General features: G+C 38.6%; 1 protein-coding gene across 7 annotated transcripts in view; it reads right to left on the reverse strand.

Moving 5' to 3' along the window:
* Nucleotides 1-13,250, reverse strand: part of ZNF385B (zinc finger protein 385B) — a 136,546-nt gene that overhangs the window by 38,322 nt on the left and 84,974 nt on the right. For all 7 annotated transcript variants that reach the window (XM_054830817.1, XM_054830818.1, XM_054830820.1 and 4 more), the window contains exon 3: nt 231-341. In XM_054830817.1, the coding sequence (XP_054686792.1) occupies nt 231-341 (111 nt within the window). The remainder of the gene's footprint in view (nt 1-230; nt 342-13,250) is intronic.

A 13,250-nucleotide genomic window follows, 5' to 3' on the forward strand; every position in this document is an offset into this window, starting at 1 on the left:
AATGGGATATCGTCAATGGACGTGGCACTGGATATTGTGCCAGACCCATTCAAGAAAATGAATGAGCAATGTACCTCTATGGACTTCCACCTCTGAGTGGACAACATATTGGGCTGAGCAGAATCTAGGCAGAACTGGAATAGTTTGTTTGGGAAAAAGAGGTTTAGATTATTTACACCCATTGTACTCAAAAAAAAAAAAAAAGGGGAATGAAAATAGAAAATACTCACATCAGAGTTAAAGCGAAGCTGGCAGACATTACAGGAAATGACTTGTTTCTTCTTTGGGGGAATGGACACTCCAAATGTATGGTTTATGACTGCTTTTTGCACAGGATCCATCTGGATAACAAACAATAATCAATTTACAATTTTTCAGGGTAATACACAGTACAGAAGAAAAATCAAAAATAACACTTTCTGCTGGAAGCTTTTTCTTTTCTTTACTTTTTTGAGATAAACAGGAGGAAATAAAATTTCGGCCCTCATAATAATTAGATTTAACACAGGTTAGGGAATTGGCAGCATGCCAGAGCTTATGAAGAAAAGGTAGCTCTATTGTTGTTGCCGTCCCCAGGCTACTAAATAGTTCCTCCCCCAACCCTGCAGAGCCCCACTATCCCATTATGGTGGCTGAATTGCAGAGACCCCCCTGAAAGCCTTCCCCATCACCTGCTGATCCAACAGACACACGATGAGAAACCGCTTTTGCCCCATAACAAATCACTGTCGTTTATCCCTACTTGTTCTTCTCTTCAGTGATAGATATTAGCACTTATTTGGAAGATATTCGCTCCTGGAGACCTTTTCGTGAGAGGAGGTCCTTTGCAGGCTCCATCACTTGCCGGCTAAAAAGGTTGCCATCCCCAAACATTTCCCTGCTGAACGGGTGAGTGACAGAGCCCACGGGAAAGCCAAAGTCTGCAGGAGCACGCAGGGAGTGCTTACGCCAGGAAATGGTACCGAAGTTGCCATGCTTCAAAAAACATTTTGACACCGTGAAAATTTTGAGATCAGCGAAGCGCCGAATATATTAATCCTAAATTTGACTGAACGTCTTCAGGAACCGGCAATTGATTACAACTTTGCTAAATACCAGGACTCCTGTTGGTCACCAGTTTAGAACACCCTCGAGATCACGGAGAGCTCTCTTGCTAACGCTGCAGGAGCTGGGGAATGGCGCTGGATGGTAAGGAAAAAGTTTATAACTGCTATCGCATTGAGGCCTCAATCAGGTATAACATGTCGATTTTTCTGATGTGTCATGGATACAGATTAAAATTAATTTCCTGACTCAAAAAAGATTCAAACATTTTTCTAATTCATATAAAACAGCATATCTGCTCTGATCTCACAGCTGACCCCGCTCTGAGCAGGAGGTTGAACCAGACGACCTCTGAGGTCCCTTTCAACCTCCTTCATCCTATGAGCATCTGTGCACGTGTGGTCCTCCATCCTTATTTAAGATGAGAAATAGATTCTGAAGAGAAGAGAGCAAAAAATGGCAGTCTACAAGAAAAGATAAATGCTCATTTCCCAACCTTGTTTTTAAACTAGCGCAGGGAAAAACAGTTCAACTTGTTATAAAGTTATATTTTTCTGAAGTTTGCTTTGCAGTGATTTTTTTTTTTTTTTCCCCTTTACAGTACTAAATGAAGAAATCAAACCTGGCTGTTTAATCTTGGATATACACATCACATATTTGATACTAAGCTGACTTAGAAAAGGAAGAGAGAAAAGTTGAAGTTACTGATTCATTAATTAAAGAATTGTAACAGTAAAGTAGCTGCTTCCAGACTTTCTAAACTTGAAGATAAAGACTGTAATTTTCCCTTAGTACACATTTAAGCTTCCCGAGAAGCCAGCACTAATGAGGATTTTCTCCACATATATGCACATGCACAAATACACAAATTCAAGAAAAACATATTGCATCATATCTGCCCAAGAAGACATTCTCCCATAATCTATTACCTAACATTAAACACTTTCTTAATAATTTTTTTTGGACCACAGCTACATAGGTTTCTTGCTACATTCCTTTTAAATCAAATGCATGAGTTTGCAAATGTCATTGCTAACAAATTTTCTGGACACGTGATATAATTTTTATCAGCTTTTGCCATTAAATACTGTATTTCATTGCCATAGGGGTACCATATTAAAACGATTACAAATGTTAAAACACCTTGTCTAGAATGAACTACTGAATTATTAAATGGCACTACAGTGTTGTTACAATGAATGCGATAGTCTAAAAAAAATGCTAAAATAAATATCCCTATTTCCTGCTTCCTCTGTTTCTAGAATTTAGTCAAGTCCAAAGTTTAAAAGCTTAAAATATAACCAAAAAATTGTTTCTGACTTGTACCATTCATTGCTTAATATAACACAATTATACACACAGATTAAAAGTTTTTTGAGCATCCATTTTATGATAGATATGCCAGTCAATATATCTCAGAACATTTATAACGTATATTAAAAGATTGCTGTATCATTAGGGAATAGCTTTTTTTTTTTTGTTACATGGAAGATACGTTTTGCTTTTCAACTTAATTACTAATTGTTAGATCAAGTAATCTAGAACAAGAGAGTAATGCTGAAAAGTACCTCAACCATTTGAAGTGTCTGAGATGACTGGTGAAAAGAAATAGCAAAAATACCCACTAGTGTCTGCAGCCCCGTTTAAAAAAAATGAAAAGGCAAAAAGCAGCAGCGATCAATGATTCCTCTGTGCATTCCAGATAACAATCCACGGCGCTAGCGTTAGGCGATGCAGTTCAAAACCGTACAATGCAGACTATGCACAAAGTCCCAATTTCAAACAGATGTAGCAGCACAAGGACAAACTCTCACAAATAACACAGCTCACGCTGTCTCCAGAAAGTACCCCTCGGGATCCCCAGGGGAACGGTTAATGATCCTTCCCAAACCGGAGCCCCGCATGTAGTCTGGTCATGATGAGAATTCAAGAAGTGCAACATTAACAATTAATAGGTTTTAAATATATCAGAAACCAGGGTGGATTACAGCATGCTGGAAAAATAAAATAGTATCTCTCTGTTAGAAGATTAATGCTGCAGGGTAAACCGATCTCAGATCGCCATACAAAATTATCTTCATTGCAGGAAGGGAGGGAGTAGGAAAGAGGGAGAGAATAATTTGTTGAGGTATATATTAGGAAATGACGCAGCACACTTTGCCCAGTGGGGAGCACCGGTATTTAAAAACCGGTTCCATAAAACAAAATAATAACAGAAGCTAACAGCTACCACAAATGCAAATAAAAATCTGCATTATGCTGTTTATGCTACAGGAATAATTAATAAAGCAATTCACAGTGCTCTGGTAGCCATAACTAAGTTTAACAACCTTTTAGTCTTGTTCTCCTATCTCAATTGGTTTAATAAAAAGTTAAATTTACAAATGTCTTTCCATTAAAGTTGAAGATACTATCTTTTTGTAACAAGTCTCCTTAAAACCACCTGAACTATTGAAGTGTGCAAGGATTAACAGAATCTGGACAGCTTTCAGCAATAATCTACTACTACTACTGTTTCCCGATTTCAGAGCATGCAAACATGAGAAATACTCTACAACTACTGAGACAGGCAACAATGATTTTCAAAGCACTTCAAAAACACAACTGTAGCAACAGACAATCCAAAAGCACAGAAGAACTGCTCACCTCTACTGAAGCTGCACCTAGCCTATCGTTTTATTCCCCAAAACAATCATATGCAGTTATCGCGAGAACAGGACCAGCACAAACGTATATGCGATTTCCCCCAACTATTTTCACAAGGTCCGCGTGTTTTTCCCACCAGAAATTTTCCAAAGCCAGGTGTTTTCTGTGTAAGTCCCAGTGATTTTCTCTTGCATAGCCATCTCTTGAATCGATGTAAAACATTACCCCCACTCTTTGCAGTGAATTCCGATGCCTACAATCTGCTGCGTCAAGAAACAACTTGTTTTGTTTAAATGTAGCTCCATGCAACTCAATTTTCTAAAACCCGTACCACATCCCAAGTTATCTGTGTGTTGCCCAGTCATTCTGTGCATGGAAAATATCCCATTCATTTGAGCATCCTTGTTGCCCTTCTCAATTCTACCACAATTTAACAAATTCAATCAAATATTTTGAAGTCATGGACAGGAACCATATACAATGCTCAGGGTGGATCAGTGCTGAACTCCGAGCTGATGCTTTCATGGAATCACTATTATAAACCTGAGCTCTCACTCCCAAGTGTTAACGGCCAATTCATGGCACATTACTTTCTACGTGAAATTCTGTAAAGTTTTCCTTGCATGTGCATCACTTTTCATTTATCTAGATGGAACTTCACCAACTATTGTCTGTCTGGTTTCTCAGTTTCATTAAGGTCTTTCACGATGTTTTGATCCTTCTTTGTCCTCATTACCTTGGACAACTTCACCATTAGCAAACTCCCTCAACTTACCTCACAAGTATCTTTTTGGCACACAAGGATCCTCTTATGCCAATTTAGTTTTCTTAAAAATCTTTGCTAAGGGGTTTTGTGAAAACCCTTTTGGCAATTCAAAATATGTCAATTAAAACATCCTTATTCACATGCTCGTTGACTCCTACAAACAGGTTTGTAAAGAAGGATTTATCTTTAAAAAGGAATTATGTTGACACTTTACAGGCAATTTACAGTCCTCTTATACTATTCTTATTGAGGTTTTTATTAATTTGCCTGGCAAAAATACGCCATCCAAAAGCTTACATTCTCCATGGAGTGGGTTTTAAAAACTTGCATCACATTTGCCACCTTTCAGTCATCAGGTACAAAAGCAGTTTTATATGAGCTGTTACACAATATCGTCAGTAATTCAACAATTTCATCCTTGAATTCTCTTTAAGTTCTTGCTGCCAGAAAGTCTCCCTGCCCTGCTGTATGTCACGGTACCACAGATTCTTCTGGTGCCTTCTGGGAACTAAACCAGACTACTAAGAGACATCAAAGTAGGCACAGGAAGGAGAAAAAAAAAAAAAGTGAGCAAGTGCATCAGAACTCCTTTGGTGAACCTGAAGTTCTGGTTATTTTAAAAGATCTCTTTACACATAGCAGATAACACAAACACCAATTTGTGAGCCTCAGAAATAAATTACACTGATCCTGTCGAGAGGTAATCTGCTGCAAACAGAAAGGTTAGGTATAATTTCTAAGCTTTTTGTTTAACTGAGGTGCCACTACATTGCAAGAAAAGCTGGTTTTTGTGATGTTGGAAATCCAGAATATTTGTATTAGTTTTTGCTCTGGTGCACTCTCTAGTTTAAAAGTTTGGATAAACCCAGATGCTTATCTGAGTTGAAGCTTTTGGTGCTTGCCTAGCATCCAGGGCTAAGCTGCTGGTTGCACATCTGAGCTAGTGACAGTGCACTGATTTACACTTGCCATTGCTACCTAATGACCTAATTTCTGAGCTTTCATTCTCTTCCTGATCTGCTTAGCTACTGACGCATGCTGAGCAAGTGCCATACACGCTACTGCTAGCGCTCTAACTAAAATCGACACTCAAAAGCTCTGTCTTCTCATTACAGCACCATAACCTTAAATCTGAGTGAGGTTTAAAATTGTGACTGGGAGTTTATGCTCTCAGTTCAGTTACTTCTCATAATGATGTAACTCTTGGATCAAATCTGAAGTTGTCTGTTAGAGAAGCATTTGTAAACAGAATATTGGTAAGTGGGTAAAAGAGATTTAACTGAGTATCTCTTAACCACTGGGCATTGAGAAGCCGCTGAAAAAACACTGAGAGTGGCCCTACGGCATACTGTGGTGTTTTACTCTGATAAAGCAAAATTTTAAACTGTATGTGGAACAAACTGATAATATAATCCAGTGTTTCCCTCTGGCATTCAAAGGCAGAAAACAGTGGCATATATAAATTACCAATGCAGCGGCAGCATCTAAATTAAGTTCTGGGATTTTTTTTTTTTTTTTAAACTGTTGGACAACACTCCTTATTTGTGTGGTGGTGGTGTTATTAAAGTAGGCAAACAGCAACAAACATCCTGTAGATCAGATCTTTTCAACATCCTTCTAGATCAAAAGGCCCTCGGGAACTCCTCCTGTGTTTGAGCTCCAGTTGTCAGGAAAGCTGAGCACACTGCCGCTCTGGAGAATGACCATATGCTGAAGCTTATGGTAAATTCTGCCATATATACACAGCCTCTTACCGTAACTGTGCATATTACAATGACTAAGAGAGCGACAGAAGTGAATACACATACTCAACAGAGCATGTATTTAATATGCCCAGCATAAAATCAGAAACATTAACATTGTGATGCAATACTTGGCACGCTTGGCCAATGCAAACTAGCAAGAATCTGTTCTCTCCACATTGCTGCTTTTGTCCCAACAGGGAATATATTTCTCATTTGGCTAATGCTAAGTGTAATCTACTGTGCAAATCAATGCCATACTGATATATATTTCCTTGCTTATTTTGCATCACCAGGAACACTTGAGTCAGCTCTACCGATGGAGTTTACCTGAAAGGAGGCTGTAGTGAGGCTGTTGGTCTCTTCTCCCAAGTAACAAGCGACAGGACAAGAGAAAACGGCCTCAAGGTTGCACCAGGGGATGTTTAGATTGGATACGAGGAAAAAAATTCTTCACCAAAAGGGTTGTCAAGCACTGGGACAGGCTGTCCAGGGAAATCGCTGGAGGTATTTAAAAGATGTGTAGGCATGGCGCTTAGGGACATGGTTTAGTGGTGGACTTGGTAGTGCCAGCTTAATGGTTGGACTTGATGATCTTAAGGGTCTTTACCAACCTAAATGATTCTATGATGTGCACAGCGTCCTTTTCTTGTGGGAACGTGGTCAATGCTCCCCACGTACCAGCCCTCCTTGACTAGCCTAGAACGTGCCCCCCCCGAGATGTATTTCCGTACGGTGAGCCTGCAGCTCTCTGAACACTGCCTCCCCACACCTCCATCTCTATGCTCTTCGCAACATTCTGGGGTTTGAAAAACTGGGCAGATGTAAATGGCCAATAACCAAGCCAGAGGAGGGCTTCTGTTAGATTCCCAACAGCTGATTCAGAGACTTGTGCAAATGTTTAATTAGAACAGAAAGAATAATTAAGTTACAACATTATAGGGTTTTTTACCATAATCCTGTGGTCTAACAGAGGGTTGTTTAATCACATTTTGTTGTTTAACAGGCTTTCTTAATGAACTTACACATAGCACATTTGCATAGAGCATGAAATCTGGATCTCATTGAAATGAAACTCAACCGCACTCAGGTTGCAACAAACCTATGATTTTACTTTGGTTTTTTTTTTTAGTTTTTTAAATTCTGAGTAGATGTCTTTCCCCAAGCGCAGAAACAAATAAGTATCCACTAAGAAAGAAGTCAGACCGCAGGGACTATCATCTCCCATCCCTTCCACACGGTTCCCAAAATACAGCAACAACATTGTACTCTGAAAGCAAACCTCTCTGAATGCAACTTCTCACTGTGTTCGTGTCTCCCCCTCTTGATCAATCTGGCAGCAAGCTCCAGCTTCCCCAAGGAAAACAGTGGCTGTGATAGCTGTGACCCTCCTCACACTACTACTAGTCAGTGAAATCAGCCTGGAGGCTTTTTAAAACAAAACAAAAGCCTTGTTGTAATTCACTTGCTAACATGTCAGATATTACAGCTGTCCGCAAAGAGTTGTTGAAATAACAGTGTGTACTTGAAAAATAAAAAAGGAAAGAGACACCTTGGGAGTTTACACTTCTACTTCATTTTTAGTACAAGACAGCTAAAAGAGCACCCAGAGCTGGGAACAACCTCTTCTGTCTTCAGAGAGGTGAAATATTAATACATTAAGATTCCTCATTTTTCTTTTAGAGATTAAGATGCAGCTAATTTTATTTTTGTAAATTCCACATTATTTCTGTTAATAGAGTTGCAAGGCTAGAGTCCTGGACTTGGGAGACCGATTTTGTGTCTCCAGCCACCAGCAGTTAGGCTTCCCTCACCACGTTTTTATGTCCAGTCCTACGGCACAGTGCAGAGCCACTTGGTGTGTTACCCTCTTGCATGTTTTCCTTCTAAAGACCAGCTTGCGTGGAAAAATGAAAGAGGGGATGATTCTCTCTCTCTCTGTATCCGCAATCACACAGAATAGTGAAAGCTATATCTACAGCAATTTACAGGTTTATTTTAGGCCGGAAGGAACCATTGCGCCTGATTTCCTGAAAAATGTGTGACACAATTTCATGCACTGGAGAGTTTCAGCCCTTCCTATTATGAAGTCTGCTAATTTGTGGTCAACCAGAGCCTAAATTTTGGGTAAAAAACCCAACACCACCTTGATTTAAGTTTTCAGCTAACATAAATTAATAACATCACTGGGGAAGCAATGCTGATAATTGATTATTCCCACAGTTAAGATCCACATCTTACCACGTCTATTATAAACTGCTTGATCTAGCTGTGCTTCACCATTAAAGGTCACCCTAATCTCAGACATCTTTTGAATGTGTAGGCACTTGTACACTGCAATCAGATCAGCCCTTAACTGTCTCTTTGATAAACCAAAAAAGTTCCTTAAGCCTCTCACTATAAAAGCCTTCATTCATTTGGTGGGTTCTCTCTGGCTCCTTTTCAGATTTTCAATATGACATTGAAACATAGGTACTAAAAGTTAGAACATTATGCTCAAATATACTTTCTCCTTACCTACTTAATTACATCTTTTTTATTTTAACAAGAAATGCATTAATCTTCTTGCCTCAGCATCAAATTGGGAAGCACAGCCCTAAATCTTTACTGACATGCCCATTTATCCATCTCGTGTGCTAGCACAAATAATTTCACCGTCAACATCCTTCTGTATCTTAGGATGTCTTCTGACCCAGCCTGGGAGAGGGAGCTGGCTGAAATAGCACAAACTGGGAATCTTTTGTTGAAGCAGAGACTGCTTTCAGTCAGGTTTTCACTTAGAAAGTCTAATTTGCAGGACTTTGTCAGACCAGGCTCAGGAGGCCAAGGATGAATCCCAGCCTTCTCAGCAGAATTTTGTTCGAAATAGTGGTTTAGATCAACATAAGCAAAAGGAAAAACATTCTGCACTGTCCAACAGAAATAAAATCAGGGATTTTCTAATCTTTTGCTCTTCTGTCCTCCTCCATCTCTGGACTTATTTGGATTAAATCAAGAAACTCTGATATTAAAAAAAAATAAAAATCAGATAAATAACTCTAATGTCTCCCTACCCCTCTCTTCTCCCCACGTAACATGATATGAGTAAGCAGAGAGATCAAAAGAGAATTGAGAGAATACCTTGTAATTCTTTTTTACTATTATTTTTTCACTGCTGGGAATATTTCCTCTGCCCTTCCTTCCCTTCGTCCATGGATATATTTATTGCACGTTAAAAATAATTGCTGGTTTAGAAAATAGTAATTAGGAGAGCCTTAGAAGAAGTGTTCTAAAAATTAAATACCACTGCTGTTTTAAAATTGTCACATAAAAGATTATTAAAACTTAATATTTGATTTCTGTAGAAAGACTTAACCCAAAGAAAGAAAGAGTTGGTAAGACACCACAGCAAAAAAAAAAAAAAAAAAAAAAGATTCTGAATCTGGTCTCAGTTTCTTATAGGGCTTATTCTCAAGTGAGGATATAAATACATAAAAGGATTGTGTTTGTAATGTGAACACCAACAACAGATTTAACCCCATGGTAGAAAAATGTCAAATTTTCTGCTCCAGACAAGATTAGAGATTTTTGTAGGTGAAATAAAGAAACAGAAAGCTGCTGAAAATATTTTGGGATAAAAGAGAATTGCCCCCCCCAAGCAAATAGAGAATGAGGAAAAAAGCAAGTATCTGGGGTTTAATGCTTTTTTTAATACCAAACTGAACCAGCTTTAAATAATCAGCAGCTTCTTTTTAGTCCATCCAGATTACTCTTCTACCATAGTACAAGACTTTGTATCTGTAAGATGAACTTTTAGGACCCTAACAGACCAAACCTGAGAAAAAGAACAAAGTCTCGCATAAACGCGCTGGTTAAACTAAAACTCAAGGAATATGACGACTTCCTTTCCCTTTGTGGCTCTGCTGGTTCACAAGTTTAACCGTACATGAGTCACTTCGCCCGAGCCTTATATTATTCATTTGTAAAATGAGGATAAAAATATTTGCAACCTCACAAAAAGGCTGAAAGGTCTAAATAACATGTTTACAACTCTTCAAAATCGTCTGATGGAAGATGCTATATAACTGCTATTTATTATTAAGGCTGCTCTTATTCAGAACACTCAGCTGTGTTCAGCTAAACAAAAAAACTACCAAAACCACCTTGACTTGAGATCCAGCAAAAAATAAAAACAAACTACAGTTTGAGACTTACTGAAAATCAAATCAATAACATACTCTGAGAGCAAATCTATTCTTGTAACACTACGTATTACCATCTGACAGTAAAATAATATAAGTAAAATAATATGAAAAATTACCTTTCAGTAGAATCCTGCCAAAAACCTCAAGCCTAGGAGTTTGTAGTCAGAGAAGCAGCTTAGATAACATGTGGGGTAATCAAGATTCATGATATTTGCTTTCATCTTTGAGATGGTCCTTAGATATGACCCTTTTCTTCTTAAGGATCTGCTCTAAGTTTTGCTGACAGTTTTGTTGCTCCCAGCCTGCTCCAGAACACCAACAACACAAAGATGAATGGTATGCCATTAGGTAGATTTGAATTTCCTCTACAGCTTTGAACTGTGCAAAGAGAGGCTAGGGACAAATTTGTGGACTTGATTAATTCTGCGAACAGGAGAGAATAAAGACACACAAAGCCCAGTCTGAAACGAATTAATATTATTACCTTTCACATACTGAAAAAATAAAAATCCCAAAAGAGGATAAATTATATATGTATATATATATTTGAATGTAAATGTATAAGATGGCTGTGTATAAATGAGAAGCAAATCAGAAATGAGATTTGCTTAAGTATGCTGGCTGACAGCCGTCATCTACTCTTCACAGTAGGTAAGGAATAATACGCTTTCTTCATTTAAAAAATCAGTAACAATGTGTCTGGTTTGGGTTTTGTTTTTTTAATCAGTACCACACACTACACAAACAGTCTTTAAACTGCTGTTGATTAAAAAGTGCTGTATTTAGATATGAATCGTTAAAGGAACATTCAATTTCTAATTAAACCTGTTCTGAAACTTAAGGTAGCATTGAAGTCTGGTGGGTTGTTTTGGGGTTGGTTTGTTTGTTTTGGGTTGGTTTTTTTTTTAATTTAAATCTAAGTAAATGAGACACAAAGCAAAGTAGAAACCTGTCTCTTCTAACAAATATGTGAGCAAGAAATGTGATCCTCCTTCCCTAGTGTTAACTTGGGGAAGCATCTGAAGTTCACAGTATCTCTACTCGGAGACCAGATAGACTGAATACAGAGAAGATCGGTTTGAAAGGCACAGATCTTCAAATCAGCCTTGCTCGGGTAGTTGAAATGAGCTGGTCAGTGCTTCAAACCTCTCTATCATTGGTCTTCAGGTATGCTAAAGACAGACAGGTTTCACACTATGACTTTAAATTGCCATACAGTACTTTTGATCTAGATACAGTCAATTTTATGACAATTTAAAAGACCACTAGCTATATCCACACTGAGAAAGAAAGAGTACAACAAGAGTTAATTCTTAGATACATTCTTATCATTTATTAATTAATAACGATCGCAGTAATTCTTAGTTTCTCAGGGAACAATATGACGAAGGTCTAAGGGAGGGCAGGAAAGCCAGCCACGTACAGCAGCACGCTGCGAAAGCAGCCACTTCTGTATTCATCAGATGCACGGAGAATTTAGATTCCTCAAAAGGTGCTCTAGTTTATAATTAGAAACTAGCAAAACCTTTACAAGCACAGTGATGCAACACGCGTGCCCTGTTTGTCTTAAACTACAGTTTTGCAACTGCTTGCTTTGAGCGGAGATGTTTTCCTCCCTATTTGCAAAACACCACTTTAGTGGTCTGCTGCCTCTAATATTTATGGCTAACAACCTTCATCCTTTAACCAGCTTCCTTGCGTCATGAACACACTACTGACTTGAGAAGAAAGCAATTCAATGACGATAAAGGCTTCTTAGCTTTTCCCTATGCTGACCAGTAAAAGAAATAAATACATTTGAAGTGCCCAAGAGATTACCTCCAAGCTTTTCTGTAAAGACAGAGATGAAACACGTAGCCAAGGAACAGATTTTCTGGAGGACTCGGCAAATGGTAGGATTTGTACGCAGAAACTGTATTTCTTTACAGAATTAGGCTGATGACCTAATTACTTGTATGCACAACAATGGAAGTAGCGTGGCAATTTAGGAACCACTTCTCAAAAACCACACCATGGATGCCGAGCTCCTGCGACGCGGTAGGGAAAGGCTACCGCACCTGCCGATTTCGGCACCTCAGCAGCGCAGGTCAGGGCACTTTCTCCTGAGACGCAGGGTTTCCTACCTGGCTGCTGATCTGGGAACAGAGAGGAGGAAGCTTATCCATCCCAATCCTGTTAGAGAAAATACAAAGTAACAGGAAACTTCAAACAATAAGTAATGTTTGAAGAGATTCTCCCTTAAAGCCAGTCTATATTTTTTTAACTAAGTTTTTTTTTTTTACCAAGAATATGTATTAAAGACTAGAAACAAAGCAGAAAAGTACTTATTTAGGCTAACCTAATAAAGAATTGCTCTTTGAAGAGAGTCCTGACTGAAAGTAGGGGACCTGCATCTTTATGTTAAAATACTACAAAACATAAAAGCTGTCAAAGATTGATTGAAAACTCCCTGCTTTTGGCAGCAATTTTTTTTTCCGTATCTAACTTTGTCCATCTTACCAAGTGTTTGCTTCAAGCTCAATCTTTTTTGAAAGTTTCAGCAGAAATGGCTCAAGTATTCTGTGGGAAAAAATATACCACCTTAAATAAGTATTTTTCAGGTTAAACCACAATATCAGGGCCTCCCAAGGCTGAGAAGAATTTTTCCAAAAACTGGTACCACAGTTGAAAGAGGTCTCTGCTGGTTTGCATCAAAGCTGTAGAAAGACAAGGAGGAATTCCCAGCTTGGTACACAAAGCCTAAGGACACAAAGAAAAGGGACTACAGGAAACTGAGAAGAGGAAGACGTGGAGGGCGAAGGGGCTCTGCAGCCAGGTGCTGGGAGAGAAGAGAGCCAGAGGAGAAAGCAAAGACTAGTCACAGAGCAG

This window comes from Grus americana, chromosome 6 (genome assembly GCF_028858705.1).
Source record: "Grus americana isolate bGruAme1 chromosome 6, bGruAme1.mat, whole genome shotgun sequence".
Taxonomy (NCBI): domain Eukaryota; kingdom Metazoa; phylum Chordata; class Aves; order Gruiformes; family Gruidae; genus Grus; species Grus americana.